Here is an 18763-nt window from a genome sequence, read left to right on the forward strand (position 1 = left end):
CTCTACCCACTGACCCAGCACCTGCTCACCATACCTTTCCGTGACGCTTCAAAGCTGTCAAAGACGTTGATCCTCTGGATGTCATAGGTAAGGGTGGTGTTGGGCAGCAGGGTTCTGTTCCTGTTGATAGTGTTCAGTGCAAACTTAAAGGCCAGTTCCTCAGCACCAGACGGGCCACTCTCAATGGACTCAAAAATCCCTCCTGGGGAGGAAACACAAATGTTATTGGCTACATAAGACACACACACACACACACACACACACACACACACACACACACACACACACACACACACACACAAACACACACACATACACACACACTATTGAGACAATTGAGTTGTGGGTATTCAGCACTGTGTGCTCAGCGCTGTGTGTGTTCAATGTGTAGTGTCCTGTGCTGTGTGTGATCAGTGTTTAGTGTCCAGTGCTGTGTGTGATCAGTGTTTAGTGTTTAGAGCTCCTTTACTCTAATAACACATAAACACAGAGCTGTGTTACTCCAATAACATATAAACATAGAGCTGCATTACTCTAATAACACATAAACACAGAGCTTCCCATTGTTGTTACTTTCTATCAGAGACATCAGCAGGACTTGCAGAGTACCAGCATTACGAGCTTTCACAGCTTTTAGCCAGTGGCCAGTGAGTGTGTGTGTGTGTGTGTGTGTGTGTGTGTGTGTGTGTGTGCGTGCGTGTAGGCATGCATTCATGTGTGTGTGTGTGCTTTAACAGTGAGTTCTGAAAAATCTACTTCTGGAACTATTATATCAACACGTCTTTCTGTTTCTCACGGTGTGACCTTAATGTCTATCAGTGTTTTTCTCCTAATCCAATCATTATGGACACTGCCATTCATGATAATTCACTCTTGCAAATGAATTCCTGTGCTTCAGAAAAGACAGCTCAGACTGATGAAATGGCTTCCTCAGGCTGACATTAAAGGTGCTAATGGCTTCCTCGGGCTGACATTAAAGGTGCTAATGGCTTCCTCAGGCTGACATTAAAGGTGTTAATGTGCTTGTGCTGTTCCAAATGTGTGAGGCTGTTAATGATTGCAGTGTATAATTTAAAACTGAAATGGAACAAATTCTCTATCTCCATGTCTGTCTCTGTCCATCTCTTCCTTATTCTGTTGCATGTCTTCTCATCACCAGATACCTCCTTCCTTCCCACGTGTTTCTAACTCCTCCCCTGGGGTTCGTGCTCTTTCCCCTCTGTGTGGTGGGGAGTATAAGGTGAAGGGATGATCTGTCTGTTTCTTTGTTTTTAATCATTTGTTCATTTATTATGGCTTTCACAGATCTTCACCCACATCTAAGGATGTCAGGGATATGCAATCAATTTTAGGCTTGCGGGTGTGTGTGCGCGCGTGAGTGTTTGTGTATATGCATGTGTGTGCATGTGTGTGTGTGTGTGTGTGTGTGTGTGTGTGTTTTCATCCATCTCCCCCACATTTTTCCCTCCCTTGAAGCCACACTGCTGCAGTGGGATTTGCTACACTTCACAATTCTCTATGAAGGGCGCATGTTCATCACGTTTCTGCACATGGTCAGGGCAGTGACGGGTTAAACACATGTGCAGGTCGCCTTCCTCAGAGGTTTTCCCTTACCAGTTTAGCCAGTTTGAGTCAGTTTAAGACAATATCTACCCTCTCCATTTTCATGCAAAATAATACACAAACATATTGATCAAGTTCCACACTGCTACTGTGAAGACACAAAAGTTTTGTATCTGAAATATTCTGTTAAATTATAATGATTATGACAAACTTACAGACTTCCAGATATTAATTATAGAGAAATATTCACATTTTCATATTTCATTTCCACACCCAATAAAAATCATTGTGCTGTTGCTGTGCATGAAAAGAAAAGGTAAAAATATTAATTATAATTTTTGAATGGGAGTGAATTTTAAATATATTAATGTGTATAAATATATAAATATGTCAAATATATTTGTATATGAATATATTTACTTTGTATGTACGATGAATGGATTTTAATTAATGATGCGTGTGACGTGAGAGCAGTCTGTCTCTGTGGTGCATGTGACATGAGAGTGGTCTGTCCCTGTGCTGTGTGTGACGTGAGAGCAATTTGTCCCTGTGCTGTGTGTTATGTGAGAGCATTCTGTCCCTGTGCTGCATGTAACGTGAGAGCATTCTGTCCCTGTGCTGCATGTAACGTGAGAGCGGTCTGTCCCTGTGCTGTGTGCGACGTGAGAGTGGTCTGTCCCTGTGATTCGTGTGACTTGAGAGTGGTCTGTCCCTGTGCTGCGTGTGACATGAGAGCAGTTTGTCCCTGTTCTGCGTGTGACGTGAGAGCGGTCTGTCTCTGTAGTGTGTGTGACGTGAGAGCGGTCTGTCCCTGTGGTGCGTGTGACGTGAGAGCGGTCTGTCCCTGTGCTGTGTGTGACGTGAGAGCGGTCTGCCCCTGTGGTGTGTGTGACTTGAGAGTGGTCTGTCCCTGTGCTGCATGTGAAATGAGAGCAGTTTGTCCCTGTGCTGTGTGTGACGTGAGAGCGGTCTGTCCCTGTGCTGTGTGTGATGTGAGAGCGGTCTGTCCCTGTGCTGTGTGTGATGTGAGAGCAGTCTGTCCCTGTGCTGCGTGTGACGTGAGAGTGGTCTGTCCCTGTGCTGCGTGTTATGTGAGAGCGGTCTGTCCCTGTGCTGTGTGTGATGTGAGAGCGGTCTGTCCCTGTGCTGTGTGTGACATGAGAGCAGTTTGTCCCTGTGCTGCGTGTGACGTGAGAGCGGTCTGTCCCTGTGCTGTGTGTGACGTGAGAGTGGTCTGTCCCTGTGCTGCGTGTGACGTGAGAGCGGTCTGTCCCTGTGCTGTGTGTGACTTTAGAGTGGTCTGTCCCTGTGCTGCGTGTGACGTGAGAGTGGTCTGTCCCTGTGCTGCGTGTGACGTGAGAGCACTCTGTCTGTTACGCCTCGCCGCTGATCTCGGCGGTGACGCGTTGGTTTAAACGTGGTGAGGACTCAAACGCGACCCGTTAAAACAAACGGCAAAAAACAGCCAAATGAAACCTCCGCGAATGCGGGAAAAAATGAAAACAAAAAACCCAAAGAGAAACAACAGAAAGACAAACACGGAGAAGCTCGACGTGTGTAAAGACCAGGAAGTAAAACACGCGGAAAGAGATACAACGCGTCCACAAAAGAAAAACGGGAAAAACGAAAAGTACACGGAGACAAACTCGACGTGTCAAAGGGGAAGGGAAAAAATAAGAAACAAAAGATGAAGCTATGGTAACAAGACCTATAGCTTCTACCTGGTACCTGTCAGTCTGTTAACCAGAACACTGGAGAACAAACCAACGTAGAACAAAGAGGGAAAAGACGGAAGGAAACAAAAAACAACCTGAGAACACTCAGGGTAGAAACAGGAGAACTAGAGAAATGAGAGGTAGTCCGGAGACGAGAGAAAACTGGCTTGGGCTGTGTGTGCATAGAACAACAAACAACTTCAGCAATGAGTTGCTGAAGTCGCTAGTATTAAATAGGCTGCTGAACAGGTGCAACCTATCGGGCTTGATTGCCCCTGGTTCCAGCTCGCGGGCTCCGCCTAGTGGCAGCAGGAGGCACGTGCCTGGGTCGAACCCTGACAGAACCCCCCCCCTCTGGGCCCGAGTCCCCACGGGCCCAGGGCCACAGCCCTGTCGCGATAAAAAGAGGTGATCAGGGAACGATCCAGGATGCGCGCCCTGGGGACCCAAGACCGCTCTTCAGGCCCATAACCCTCCCAATCCACCAGAAACTGGTCCCGCCCCCTAACCCGACGGACGTCCAAAAGACGTCGCACAGTGTAAACCGGACCCCCACCAACCATACGCGGCGCAGGAGGAGCCGGGGCGGGAGAAGAACCACACAAGTACGGCCGGAGGTGGGACACGTGAAACACCGGGTGGACAAGCATGGACGGAGGGAGAACCAGACGGTAGGTAACCGGGTTGATGCGACGGTCTATCTTAAATGGACCCAGGAAGCGAGGAGCCAGTTTCTTAGTCCCACCCCGAACCGGTAAGTTTCCAGCCGCCAACCACACACGCTGACCAGGACGGAAGGACAGCGCAGGGAGACGGTGCTTGTTGGCGCTGCGACAATAGGCAGAGGAGGCCTTCAACAAGGCCGAGCGGGCCCTTGACCATGCCTTGCGGCAGCGCCGAAACTGAGCCCCAGCGGAAGGCACAGCCACGGCTTGTTCATGGTCTGCAAACAGCGGAGGGGCGTATCCGAACAAGCACTCGAAGGGTGACATGCCCAGAGCCGAATGCCACAGCGTGTTGTGGGCGTACTCGGCCCACAACAAGTGGTCAGCCCAGGACGCAGGGTTAGTGGAAGCCAGGCACCTGAGGGTCTGCTCCAGGTCCTGGTTCACACGCTCGGTCTGGCCATTGGACTGGGGATGGAAACCCGAAGACAGGCTAGCGGAGGCGCCGAGAAGGGACAGGAACGCCTTCCAAAAGCTGCTGGCGAACTGGGGACCTCTATCGGACACCACATCCTGAGGGAACCCGTAATTGCGGACAACATGGATGAGTAAGAGAGACGAAGTCTCCCAGGCGGAGGGCAGTTTGGGCAGGCCGATAAACTTACTAAACTTGGAAAACCTGTCCACGACCACGAGAATAGTGGTAAGTCCTTTAGAGGACAGAAGCCCGGTGACGAAATCAAGGGAGATATGAGACCACGGTCTGGAGGGTGTGGGTAATGGGTGCAACAACCCCCTAGGCTTGTTGCGTGACGCCTTACTTCGGTTACACACCTCGCAGGAGGCTACAAAGTCGCGGATCTCCTGATCCATAGCTGGCCACCAAAACCTCCTTCTTATGAGCTCGGCGGTCCGCCTAGCGCCAGGGTGCGCTGCGTAACGTTCAGTATGTCCCCACAAGAGGACCTTGCGCCGGACGGTCGAGGGGACGTAAAGACAGCCAGGAGGAACACTACTAGGCCCGGGTTCATTGGCGAGTTCGTCCTGCACGGTTTTTTCGATACCCCACCTGATGGGTGCCACTACAACCCCCGGGGGAAGCACGGTTTCCGGGGAACTGTCAACATGAGGAGGTTCCCACTGCCGAGACAAAGCGTCGGGCTTAGTGTTTTTAGAACCCGGACGATATGACAAAGTGAAATCGAAACGGCTAAAAAACAGGGCCCACCTGGCCTGTCTAGCGTTGAGACGCTTGGCCTGCTGGAGGTACGTCAGGTTTTTATGGTCAGACCAGACCAGGAAAGGGTGACGAGCTCCCTCCAGCCAGTGCCGCCACTCCTCTAAGGCCATTTTAACGGCCAGGAGTTCTTTGTCCCCTACGTCATACCGCCTTTCCGTGGGGGTGAACCGATGCGAAAAGTAGGCGCAGGGGTACAGCTTAGGCGGTTCCCCGACTCTCTGAGAGAGAACCGCCCCAACGCCCAAATCAAAGGCATCGGTTTCAACAATGAAAGGGAGCTCAGGGTCCGGAACCCGCAACACCGGAGCACTGGTAAAAAGACCCTTAAGCGTCTCGAACGCTGATGCTCTGGGATGGTACGGCTATATATCAAAATGTCGTCGAGATAAACATAGGCGTACTCGTCCAGAGCCTCCCTAAGAACACCATTAACGAACCTCTGGAAAGCTGCGGGTGCGTTCATGAGTCAAAACGGCATGACTAAATATTCGTAATGACCAGAGGGTGTATTGAAGGTGGTTTTCCACTCGTCGCCTTCTCTGACTCGCAACAGATTATACGCGCTCCTGAGATCTAACTTAGTATAAACCGTCGCCCGTTGAAGGGCCTCGAAGGCGGAAGACATAAAATCAGCCCACTGTCCCTGTGCTGCGTGTGATGTGAGACGTGTGATGTGAGACGTGTGACGTGACCAATCCCCTTCCTGCTGCCGTCCTTCACCTCTGCTTGCTCAACACTCCACCTACTCACACCGTCCTTCTGTTACATGAACATTCATTTCAGCATTTCCTGTGTGTGTGTGTGTGTGTGAGAGAGAGAAAGAGAGAGAAAGTATGTGTGTGTGTCTGAAGAGACCAATCTAACACGTAGCTGTGAGAATAATAAGAGATGTCAATACTACTCATATTACTTCTCTTAGAGTATTTCCATTTTCTATCTATTCAAATCGCTCTGTGTTGATGACAGAACTTACAAAGAGCAAAGCTTCAGGTTCTTATCATCAAAGGAATGGAGTTTTAATAGCTCTTACTGATGTTTTAATCCCTTTACAATTTAGTAATGACTCTCTATCTTTTTCCCTTTCATTTCGCCCCGGTGGTGTTACAATTCTCATCTCACAGACCAGAACTGGTGCTTCATTTCTGCTGTTTTTAGCATTGAGGCAAAGGTCACGCCTGTGGTGAGCTGTGGGCTTCCACATCCTTTGCCCTGCTGGACTCGAGAGTCCAGTGCCACGTGGCACAGTAGATCTGCCCCATGAAGAGGGTGAGGTGGCTGTCAGAGGTTCGTCGTCTCTGTCTTTGCACTCAGTCTCAGATGAGCTGCAGTAAAGACGTGAGGGGCTGTGGAGACAGAACTCCGTTTCCATGGCAGTGTGAATACTGTATGTGGAGGGTTGCGTTGGCAGCTGGGACAGGAATATGGAGACATCCCTCGGAAACAACTGTCATGGTTGCGCACGGAAACCTGTCACGTCACCATGGGTGGCTGTCATAACAGTGCTGTGCCATATTCCTGCTGATAGCTGCCTGTTCCATGATCTGGTCAAATGGTCATCTAGTCGCCCGTCTTGAGAACTGCCTGATTCTATCATTTAATAAAGCATGAATCCAGACAGAGGTCCTGGATGACCTGCGCCACTTCCTGTCTATTGCTAGAATGGACGGTTCTGTTGTATTACATCAGGAGGATTTGGCCATGTCTGTCCAAAGAAGCCTCTTGGTTGCTTTTTTAAGTCTTTTGGTCACCTCTGGACTGCACTTCTGCAACTCAGCCTTGACAGGCTTCCCCGTCCACACCATGAGACCTGCAGCTGATCCACAATGCACCCGCACAATTCATATTTAATCTTCGCACACATCACTCCACCACTGTGTTCCCTCTACTGGCTTCCCGTAGTCATGCATGTCAGATGTAAAACTCTGATCCTCACCTACATAGACCAAATGGGCATGACCACTCCTACCTGAAAGTACTAGTCTCACACAGCAATCCCTGTACATGCCTCAAACACAGCTTGCTATGAAGCCCTGCCCCCCCAAGAGACAGAAGACACGCCCTAACACTCTTCTAGGTACCAGGGTCCAGGTGGTAGGGTTTCGATTAGCTGTCTGTACAGCAGAGTTCTTTACTGACTTCAAATGTAGTCTAAAAACCCACCTCTTCAAGAAGCACTTCCATAATCCATAGCTACTTGAAGGCACTTGGTTAATCACTAATCTTGCATTTAGTAAATAACATTTATATTCTTGCAGGTTCTTCCATTGAGTGTATTTTCCCTGCTGAGATTCTACCTGAATGGCATCCTTAGATGATGATGTACCAGCACAAGGTTTACTTCCAAGGAAACAACAGAGCATGGTTATGAAAGATAGCTTTGCCCTCACGGTTGAGACAGACAGACAGAGAGAGGGACAGAGAGACAGTGAAACAGAGAGAGAGAGAGAGCGAGAGACAGAAAGACCAACAAAAACAAAGAAGAACAGAGAGACACTCAGGCAGGGAGAGAGAGACAGAAAGGCAGAGAGAGAGAGAGAGAGAGAGAGAGAGAGAGAGGAAACAGAGAGAAGAGGAGAAGTATGGAATGAGGAGAGGGGAGGGGGGAGGATGGGTGGAGACCAGTGAGGAAGCATGTCCTTTCAGGCTCTTGAGTTATTGATTGGGCTTTTCAAGGTCCTCTTACTGAGTTTCCATGGTGAACATTAGACATGTTTACCAAAAAAAGGTGACAGGTGTGTGTGTGTGTGTGTGTGTGTGTGTGTGTGTGTGTGTGTGTGTGTGTGTGTCCCCTAGACTCTTCTATCTGCAACACAACAGCAGCACCAGTGCTAGTGGACTGCACTCCACTGGCAGTGGGAGTTCGTCTGATCTCCCACAGCAAAGCACTATGGGTTGGACACAAAGCACAGTGGGTCGGACACAAAACCGCAGAGTCCACCACACAACACAAACTGCCTTGTTCTGCTCGTGAGTAAGTCAGCATATTTAGATAAACATTTTTTCATCCACAAAAACATAGTACTGTTACCTATTGGTCATGCAGTTTTAATATGACTGAATGAATTATGCAAATGCAAAACTGTGTGCTTTTGTTCTGACTGCTCTGTAGGTTCTAACAGGGCCATGGAGTACTGCATATGAACACAGGAGGTAGCAGCTGTGGCTATATTCCAACAGCAGAATAAACATGAATAACATTATGTGGCATTAAATTGCATTTTCCCCCCAAAGCCACATTACACATTTAAATATTTAGTCATTCGCGGCTGTTTGTCCCAGTGTGATGTTTGTTCCTGATGTCTGTTCTCTTAATTGGACGATGCCATATTACATTTGCAATAAAATAAGACATATCAGCTACACTTAGGCCACATTTAGGAATTATTTTCAATCAATTTTAATCTCTCTGTGGTTTCTACTGTGTTCAATCAATCAAAACCTAATGGCCTTCACTGGTATTCATATGATCCTGTATTAATATTTGAGGGAGAGCTTTTGTGGAAAAAAGAGTAGTCTTCCAGACTCACAGTTTTCCAAAACCTGGTCTGGTCTGGTCTAATATGGTATTTCAGAACCTAGTCTGGTAAAATCTAGTCTTCTCGATTCATTCAAGATTAATTTTGTAGTATTTTTGTATTTTGTATTCATTTACAATTTCAACAATGTATTCAATTTGATATGAGGCAATCAGTGTACTTGACAGCAGTTGACAACGTGAAGTTCACAAATAAATAGATAAAGACCATTTTAGACTTATTCTCAGCTCTCGGAATCACAACCCTCAGGAAAAAACCTGTTTTCTAAATGCCTAGTTAGGGGGAATCAGTAGAGGCAGTTGGATCCTGGGAGAACTTAACCATTCCTCTGGGAGATCCTAACCATTCCTCTTGGAGATGCTGTACATTCCAGAAGGAGAAACACCAGGTCTTGTCACCATTGCTAAGCCGTTTTAAGTATGAACATCAGCCAGAAATTCTCACAGGAAATCCTCACTAGGAAGAAAAAGGATGCTCCCCAGGTATCAGAACACTCTCTCCAGAGAGCCACAGGACACCTGCACAAAAATATAAGCTTCCTGCTGTTCTAGCCAAACCAGAAATCCCAGACATATACAGTAAAAAACATAAACAACTGGTTATTGAATTGCACAACTACATGAAAGAGAATGTAAAATATAATATTATATAAAAAGACTATAAAATATTATGGCAGACACAATTACAATGCTGATATCTACACTGCAATTATTTATATTCATGATTTATGTCTATTATTTATATTTACAATTTGTATTCATTATTTATATTTATTATTTGTACTTTTTCTTACTTGTGTATGTTTTAGCTATTCACAAGCCAGCATTGTGTAATGATAAAAGTATTTGTATAACTGCTTAGATGTCACATAGCATGTGATTTAACAATAGTCACTCAATTCTTTATTACAGTACACAAACCAGCAACAAAACAATGGTCTGCTATCAAACTTTAAACACTGTGGTATGACCAGTTATCCCAGTGGTACGACCAGTAATCCCAGTTGTATGACCAGTAATCTAGAGGTGTGTCAAAAAATTGATGCATATATCAAAAATCGATTCTTATTTACTACGATTCAGAATCGATTTTTAATGTCCCAAAATCGATTCTAAGTCGCGTTACGTAATTACAAAATTACGCGAGACTTTACGCAGCAGGTTCTGGGACACACTCATGCGCGGAAAGGTTTCAAAACAGATGGAGGAAAGAGATATTCAACCTGTTCCGTCTTCATTTAAGGCAAAAATATGAGTTCATTTTGGTATTTACAAATGCCAGGGAAGACCGAACTTGACACAATGTAGCTCTTGTGCAAGGCGTGTGTAACGCGGTGAGCACGGGAACGTACACACAGCAATACAAGCAATACATTTATGTATTAGCGATAGGGAAACGCGCACAGCGACCCAGAACGAACAAACAAAACAACACGGGAGACAAAAAACAACGTGCAAAATACAACGCGGGAAAAATAACAGTTAACCGTAGTGAGACGGGAGAAAAAAACAAAACAACAACAGTAACTAAAAAACAGCGCGGATAAATGCAACGCGAAAACGAAACCAAGGAAGTAATTGGCAAAAAACGCCGCAGCAAAATAAAACCCTTCCCAAAAATAAAGGCAAAACGGATAGGAAGAAATGCAGGATTGGGAAAACTTGAGATGAGTCAGGAAGCGACACAGGAGATAGATACTCGAATAAGTAAAGAGAAAGCATAACAGAGAGGTGGCGAGACACTTTCAAACGAGAAGCAATCACAGAGAAAGCAGAGACTGGCTGAGAACATACGGTTACGCCAGTATAGTCTGGGACTAACTCTGGTGGCCCTAGCCACGGCTGGGGGAACAGCATCCGAGCCAGCTTGTAAAATGAAGCTCAAGAATTTTGGTAACAACAAAAAGCATTTTATTTTACCAAAGCACATTATTTTTGTTTTTTTTTTTTTGGCCCACCACCACCCCCCATCTTTGGAGGACAACTTTGTTTTTATGTACAGATTTAAATGGCAATTATAACAATTCTGTATAATATATAGTATAGTGGTAACAATATATAGTGATAACAATATGCAAAGTGAGCAAGAAAAGAGGGGGAGAGAAATCACACATTATTTTTGTTAATTAAATGTGAAAGACACCTTATTTTCTGTATTTGTCATTCTGTCTTGCAAAGCAGACTGTAGTAGACCATGCAGATTTTATAGACTTAAGCAGAAATTTTTATAAATCAAATCGTTTTTTGAATCGAAAATCGTTTTGAATCGAAAATCGATTTTGAATTGAATTGTGGCCCCCAAAATCGGAATTGAATCGAATCGTGAGATAGTAAACGATTCCCACCCCTACAGTAATCCCAGTGGTATAACCACTGTGGAAGCATCCTTTTGCAGTGTCTTAAAACAACAATTTTATTTCAAGCTTTACTCACATGAAAGTGTGCAGACATGTGGTGTGTGGTGTCATGGTTGGTTTGAGTGTCCTGGGCGTGGGCCCGTGTGTGTGGACGTAGGTGGATGGTTCAGTCTGGCTGGGTCACTGCTGGTCATCTGAGCCATGAAAGATGCCAAGCAAAGCACTGAGCTTGAATAAGTGCTCTGTGGTTCAGGCCGTAATGAAATCGGCGCTCTGTAATGAACTGATTACTGTTTACTACTGTGTGTAATAAAAACAAGTCCTCTGTGACTCACAGACAATCAGCTCCTCTCTTTGAAGTAAGCATTTTGTAGATGACATTTAAGGAATTCATCCTGTGGTTTGTTGTATTTCCCTGTGGAAGAAATTAGCAACAGCTTTCTGGCCACTGACAGCTAAATAAAACACAGTGGTCCAGGTCTGGAACAAACCTTTATCAGTACATGAAGTCTCCACTTAATTGCTGGAATCAAAGATTACATGGTTTATCTATTCAGTGGAGATCCAGGACATTCTCATTAGGGATATGTCCTATAATCAATCTCTTCTGCAGTCAGGAATTGTAGACAATCTATCACGCTACTGAAAATAACACAAGTACACACATGAACAGGAGGGAGGGCTTAGAAAGTGAGAACTAACTACACAGGGAAACTCATCAATGTATTTCAGCTGGTCTAAACCGTACAGCAATTACTCATGACAGTTTATCATGATATACTGGAACGCTCTCATAATGTATGCCGCTGTCCGTGGTACTGAATCGCACTCTAGCTACAGACATAGGCTACAGACATATACTAACCAAACCTTCGTTTTCATCAGCATGTGCAAGTTTACCGACTGGTATAAGGACAGTGTAGCCCTGCAGACATGACGGGGTTGTCTCTCCGTAAATCATCACATCTAAGATGATTTGTAGTACACGAGATGTCTTGCCGTCTCCAGTTCTCACATCAAAGAAAGTCAAGGAGCACGCGAGCAAGGCTGAGAGGATCGTTATAAAGCAGCGGTGTCACGGTGACAACGTGCAGACGCGCGCTGACTTTTAAACGCCACATTTAACGACAAGCACGATCCGTTTGCTCTGACAGCGATATATGACATCGGAACGCCACCGCTAACCGACCATTTTAAACCCTTTCGCTCGCCACGGTCGTGTAACTCATAAATCATATACCACGTCAAACTTAACTGATTGCCCACTAAATTAGCATAACAGTTAAGTTGGTTTATAAGTAGGTTAGTGGTGCTATCTAACTAAAATCCACATGAACACGAGAAAGCGATCTATGTTCCAAGTATCACAGAGGTAATGAGCACGAGGTTAAAACACTTCTAGTGACTAAGGCAGATTTGTGAACTGCAATCCGAATCTCTCTGGGCTTGTTAGATCAGTATCACAAGCCGCTGAGGTGAAGTAACCCATCTTACGTGAAGAGCATTGTAGGTTGTTTGCTACTGGCGTGCTGTGGATTTCATAGGTTTTGTTTTAAAACACAGACCAGATAGAACGCATCGAAACTATAAAAAACCTCTTCACGTATGAACAACATTAAGGTTGCGTGTGGTCGTAATTCCCAGAAGTCGGTTATAATTTCATCCCAGACACGAACAGTGAGACTAACAAAGTCAGAAGTCTATATTCTTTGGAAATAGTAATAATAGTTACGCAGCCACGCGTCCTAAAGCGGATAACTGTAAGATTACCTGGTCTTGGGTCCCTGACACATTCGTGTCATGTTCTTGGGCTATACAAAGGGCCATCTCACCAGAGAACTTACTGCAGGTGCGGATACAGAACATAAATCGTATGATACCAAATGCACGGTGTCTCTGATACAGTAAGAACTTGTATATCTCACCGAATCTTAGAACATGCGGCATCCCACGAGAGGACCCGAGAAGCAGCACGAGAAGCAGCAGGCTCCGCGAGACGCCGGTTATTAGACCCGTTATCCGTGGGGGAGTTATCCTCATCTTGTTCGCCAGGCAGGTGGAATCAAGGGTAGACCTCCGTGTGTGACAATGATTTTGTACGCTCTGTTTTCCAGTAACGCTTGTCAAGGATGACAACCAGCGGGAAAGATCAAGCCATGGTCTCTTATCCCCCACACCAGCACCATTAGCGGTCCCTATTCGTATCTCCACCGTTTACTGCAGAGAGAACCATGCCCTACAGCAAAATCCAAGCAAACGTGGTACAAGGAAGGTTCCAAGCTAGGGTTGGTCCGCGCCAGATGCCGAGGGAGACACGCGGGATAGCGCTATCCGCTTGTGTGGCGCTCCGCTGCCCACGCGCCCATTATACTGCACTGCTGCACAGCTTCTGACGTCGCGCCAAGGTTAGTGTGAGCGCGCGCGCGAAAAGAAAGGAAGGATGTGTATGTGTGTATATGAGGGGGGAGGGAAAGATTGAGAGAGGGGGGGGATGTGTCCACTACATTTTGAACTACTGATTACCCTTGGTTCATTTAGTCTCTTGTCCAATTTTCGATATATAGGCTATAAGAAATTTAATCAAAGAATACACTTAATCTAAACACACAAAATAATTATATCGATAGCTAATTAATTTACTGTAAAAACAACACCAACGACGACAACAAAAGGGGAAAACACTAATTAAAATAATGTTTCTTGTTTGAAACGAGGATCAAACACCAGACCTGACACCAAACCTGTACGTTTCATAAAACGTTTAAAAAAATGGTTTAAAAAGTAGCATAAAGAATGTCGCGTTGTACCCTCTGGGGATTTATGAAAATATGTCGATTAACCTGACGGAATAATAACACGTATTGTTTTTCATTCCCATTTCGATATGCATGTAAGTTCCTCGAGGCTGCACGGACAGCGCGTGCACGGCTGACTCCCCGCTGTGTTTCCCCTGAGATGCCGCGGTAAGCTTCTGAACAAGACAGTGTCTGATCTCCACTCCACCAAAGGAAACGTGTGGTTTAGAAGTTACAAACACGAATTGATCCAGTTCACCATATATATATATATATATATATATATATATATATATATATATATATATATATATATATATACACACACACACACACACTATGCAGTGAATTGGATCAATTCGTGTTTGTAACTTCTATACACACACACACACACACAGTGCACACACACAGTGGAATCTTCGTGTACAGAGAGAGATTCAGAACTGCAATGAAGAACACTATAGTGTCCAGAGAAACAGACTTTTCTAGACAAACATCCTTCATCAGCTGTGCAAACTAAAGCTTCTGTCCAAAGCGTCATGTTTCTCTGGAAACTCTATGTACTACAATAATACTACACTACACTGCAGTTACACACCTCGAATCTTCTTCAGAAATGTTATGATACAATTATGGTATTATATAACACGTATTTTTTATATAATAAATTATGAATATTTCCTGAGTGGAGGCTTTGTTGTCTGTCCCGTTTTTCATTAAGAATATATTAAGGAAATTGATAATCCCGCAATATTAAGATTTTTCTGCATAATGCTTTTTTGTGATTCTGGTTTGGTAAACCACAATGACTGCTGATGAACATACAATATGCAAAAGCAATAAGGTGTCCAGCACATTACCTACATGGAAGAAGCTGCCTGATTTGGGGCTTTTAAGTCATCTGGTCGCTTATTACTCTAATTTTGGCGTAATCATTTTACCCTCTACACCCAGTATTGTACATCCAAAAAGATTAAACTTTTGTTACGGTGGCTGTCTAATGCATTTTTTCTTATGATGTAATTAAAAGAAATTGTTCAATTTTAAATACATTGTGAAGATTTTATTTTTTGCAGGCAGACATTTGGAATGGACACAGAGGCACATATACAGTGTGGGACTTATATATTTTTTCTATTATATTAAAAAGCTGATTTCATGACATGAATGAATGAATGAAACTTACACTTACTGTATATAGAGCCTTTTACTCATGGGTGCTTTACAATCAACACACTGTCACGCATAGCTCCGCCCCTTCCTGTCACTCCTGTTTGGTTCCCTTTAGCTCTGCCCAGCCTTTCCCCTTTGGATTGCCTTTCGCTAAACCGCGCTCTCCTCAGCATTTGTGTACACCTCTTCACTCCTCGATATCCCAGGCGTCACAGCAAAGCAGATTCACAGTTGCCAGGGTCCAGCCCCCACTGAGCCAGCCAATGGAAACGGGCGTGGAAAAAAGTCCTTGAGTACCTGAGGAAGAGACCTGGAGATGAACTAAGACTCAGGGCTGGAGCCCCACCTCCTCTTCCGGGGACCTAGAATCCCCTATAGTCTGGATTTAATGTTTGTAAGTGTCATCTGGCTCAGAAACAACTTGAGAATGGCAGCATTTATGATATTCTGAGAAGGGGAGAGGAACCAAGGCAGTGGATAAGTGGGTGGAGGCAGGGGTGGGGTTGAGAGAGAGTGGGAGGAGGCAGGGGTGGGGTTGATAGATAGTGGGAGGAGGCAGGGGAGGAGGCAGGGGTGGGGTTGAGAGAGAGTGGGAGGAGGCAGGGGTGGGGTTGATAGATAGTGGGAGGAGGCAGGGGAGGAGGCAGGGGTGGGGTTGAGAGAGAGTGGGAGGAGGCAGGGGAGGAGGCAGGGGTGGGGTTGAGAGAGAGTGGGAGGAGGAAGGGGTGGGGTTGATAGATAGTGGGAGGAGGCAGGGGAGGAGGCAGGGGTGGGGTTGAGAGAGAGTGGGAGGAGGCAGGGGTGGGGTTGAGAGAGAGAGTGGGAGGAGGTAGGGGTGGGGTTGAGAGAGAGAGTGGGAGGAGGCAGGGGTGGGGTTAAGAGAGAGAGAGAGAGTAAATGTAAATGTAAATGTAAATGTAAATGTAAATAAAATGTAAATGAGAGAGAGAGAGAGAGAGAGATATCACAGCAGGAGAGACACACCCAGACACAGAGACAACATGACACCAGGGCTCTGTTCGAAATAGCCTACTACATACTGGATACTGCATACTGGACTCAGTATATACTGGATACTGCATACTGGTCCTCGTAGTAGTATGCAGTACAGTTTCCAGTATGCGACAAAAGCAAAGCATACTACGGGGTCACGTGAACGTAGCGTTGTATGATGGGATGCAGTACACCACAAAGATAGCTCTGTTCGCGTACTGGAATATTTTGCGGAAGTAGTAGGTCATCCGGGTATGTTTTGCGTACTGGAAAATTTCATTTTGGTCACATACTGCATACGGCATACTGATTTGGGGCTCGATCAGTATGCCAGTAGTATGTAGTAGGCTATTTCGAACAGAGCCCAGGAAAGTCACACCCAGGCACAGAGACAGCGTGATGGCAGGGGTAAATGTACCTCAGCAGAAACAGAGGACAGATTATTAGGCATGTTAAAAAACCACACTGTGTAAAATAGAGCTATATATTCTGCAGGGGTTTTCTCTGGTTATGGCAACACAGCTCAAAGGATAGAGCTAGGATGGAACAAGGCAGGAGTGTTCCCTTGAACAACAACACCCAAGTGAACGACAAAACGCAGAAGTGTGACAACATCACAGCATTCCAGAGAAACCCCAGATCTACATCTACACCTACGATAAGAGGCATTTAACAACATTCCAGTGTAAACATACACATTTTCAATCTAGCCTTAAATAGTGAAACTGTGGCCAGAACATGGAAGATTAGTCCCAGTCATGTGAGTTTTACCTCATTGCCATCAGATATCGATGTCAGTGTCTTGTCGAGTGTCTTGTTGCGTGTCCTGTCGAGTATCTTGTTGCGTGTCCTGTCGCGTGTCTTGTAGTGTGTCCTGTCGCTTGTCTTGGTCTGACGCTTGCTTATTTCATACACAGCTCAATTCTGGGAGTTCGCTCATACGCTCCTTGCTGCTCCACAACATGGCTTTTATTTACTGGTTCCTATTTAAAACAATTACCACTGATATATAAGTGTAATATATATCACTAGCAAGGCAGGTTAATTAAATGCATAACTCTTTTAATACACAGTGCAGCCTCTATAGTGAGGGCTGGAATAAAAGTGTTTATTGTGTGCCCTAAAGGCCAGAATGACATCAAAGAGGAAGGCTGCTTCAGTGCTTTCTGACTGACCTAATTAAGTATATAGTCTCTTCAGGCTCTCGGAGAGGCTGCATGTCTCCCTCTGCTCTGATGTGGCACTTGGCCGTCTCGCTCTCGAGCTACTGTGTGTGTGTCATGTTACAGCCCCTGACCCCTCCCTCCGGGCGTGTCCATGTGTTTATGACCGTATATGGTCATTTCCATGTGTGTGTGTGTGTGTGTGTGTGTGTGTGTGTGTGTGTTCATCTGCGTTATTTGTGTTACTTGCATCATGTCTCTTGTTTCGTTAACGTTGTGTGTAGCACTAATGCTCTAATGTGTCCTATATGAAGCTATTTACTATATGAAACTCTAATGTGTCCTATATGAAGCTATAATGTGCCCTATATGAAGTTCTAATGGTCCCTATATGAAACTCTAATGTGTCCTATATGAAGCTATAATGTGCCCTATATGAAGTTCTAATGGTCCCTATATGAAACTCTAATGTGTCCTATATGAAGCTCTTATATGCCCTATTTTAAGCTCTAATGGGTCCTAAATGAAGATATAATGGTTTGGCACAGGAGATTTGACACCTCCTGTGTATAATTACAACTGAAAACACAAATTCCCAGTCTCTTTGGCTTTGTTTAAATTTTTGTGCCCTGGAAATATGAATATTGCCCCTATGCAAAAGATGAAAGCATAATCAAGTATGTGATACACACACATAGACACACAGGCTCTCCAACCAACACAGATCCAAACAGTCTGTGACATTAACATAATGATGGAAATTCAGAGTCAGGGAATATCACTGACTATACACACACACACACACACACACACACACACACACAGCAGTGCAGGAGCTACTCTTGCATGTATAAACATATCAGCTTAAGCATAACATTATTCATATTTGTATTATGCATCATTCATATTTGTTACTGAATTTCCGAATAAGTCACTATAAATCAATAATGTGTTGTTTTACATAGTCAAACCTCAACCACCATCCTCCATCACCACGACACGCACCACGTCCCACACCATGTCCTGCACCACGTCCTGCACCACGACCTGCCCCACGACCTGCACCACGACCCGCGTCACATCCTGAATGACCCGCACCACATCCTGCACCATGACCCGCACCACATCCCGAACGACCCGAATCACATCCTGCACCATGACCCGCACCACATCCCGAATGTCCCGCTCTACGTCCCACACCATGACCCGCACCACATCCCGAATAACTCGCTCTACATCCCACACCATGACCCACACCACCTCCCACACCACGACCCACACCACATTCCGCACCACAACCCGAATCACGTTCTGAACGACCCGCAGCACATCCCGCACCATGAACCATGCTGGATGCGATACAAGCTGCCCACTAAGATGAAAGTAAGTGAGCACCTGCAAACAGACCCAGTTGTCCAGAACCACACACACACACACACGAGCGCACACACATAAAGCCAGCTCAAAATATGGAATTTGAATTAAACTTTCTGTTCGATGATAAAACACTAGAAAAGCAAACAACCAATCAATTGCTGTTTTTTTTTCCAAAAGATTAAATGAC

At 45.3% G+C, this 18763-nt stretch overlaps 1 protein-coding gene and 1 long non-coding RNA gene across 5 annotated transcripts in view; both read right to left on the reverse strand.

Moving 5' to 3' along the window:
• LOC143514362 (glutamate receptor ionotropic, kainate 2-like) overlaps nucleotides 1-13485 on the reverse strand; it is a 60247-nt gene extending 46762 nt beyond the window's left edge. For 2 of the 4 annotated variants that reach the window (XM_077005436.1, XM_077005435.1), the window contains exons 1-2: nucleotides 13001-13483; nucleotides 35-202 (exon numbers count right to left, since the gene is read on the reverse strand). In XM_077005436.1, the coding sequence (XP_076861551.1) occupies nucleotides 35-202; nucleotides 13001-13115 (283 nt within the window). In that variant the 5' untranslated portion in view covers nucleotides 13116-13483. Of the gene's footprint in view, nucleotides 1-34; nucleotides 203-13000 lie in introns of all 4 variants that reach the window. The other 2 variants (XM_077005434.1, XM_077005437.1) reach the window with 2 other exon arrangements.
• A 1595-nt stretch (nucleotides 13486-15080) lies between these two features.
• On the reverse strand, nucleotides 15081-17278 carry LOC143514369 (uncharacterized). The gene is made up of 3 exons (XR_013130847.1): nucleotides 17212-17278; nucleotides 16808-17019; nucleotides 15081-15340 (listed from the first exon to the last, which is right to left on the reverse strand). It is a non-coding gene; the product is annotated as an uncharacterized LOC143514369 (long non-coding RNA).
• Nucleotides 17279-18763: the final 1485 nt, after the last annotated feature.

This window comes from Brachyhypopomus gauderio, chromosome 5 (genome assembly GCF_052324685.1).
Source record: "Brachyhypopomus gauderio isolate BG-103 chromosome 5, BGAUD_0.2, whole genome shotgun sequence".
Lineage (NCBI taxonomy): Eukaryota > Metazoa > Chordata > Actinopteri > Gymnotiformes > Hypopomidae > Brachyhypopomus > Brachyhypopomus gauderio.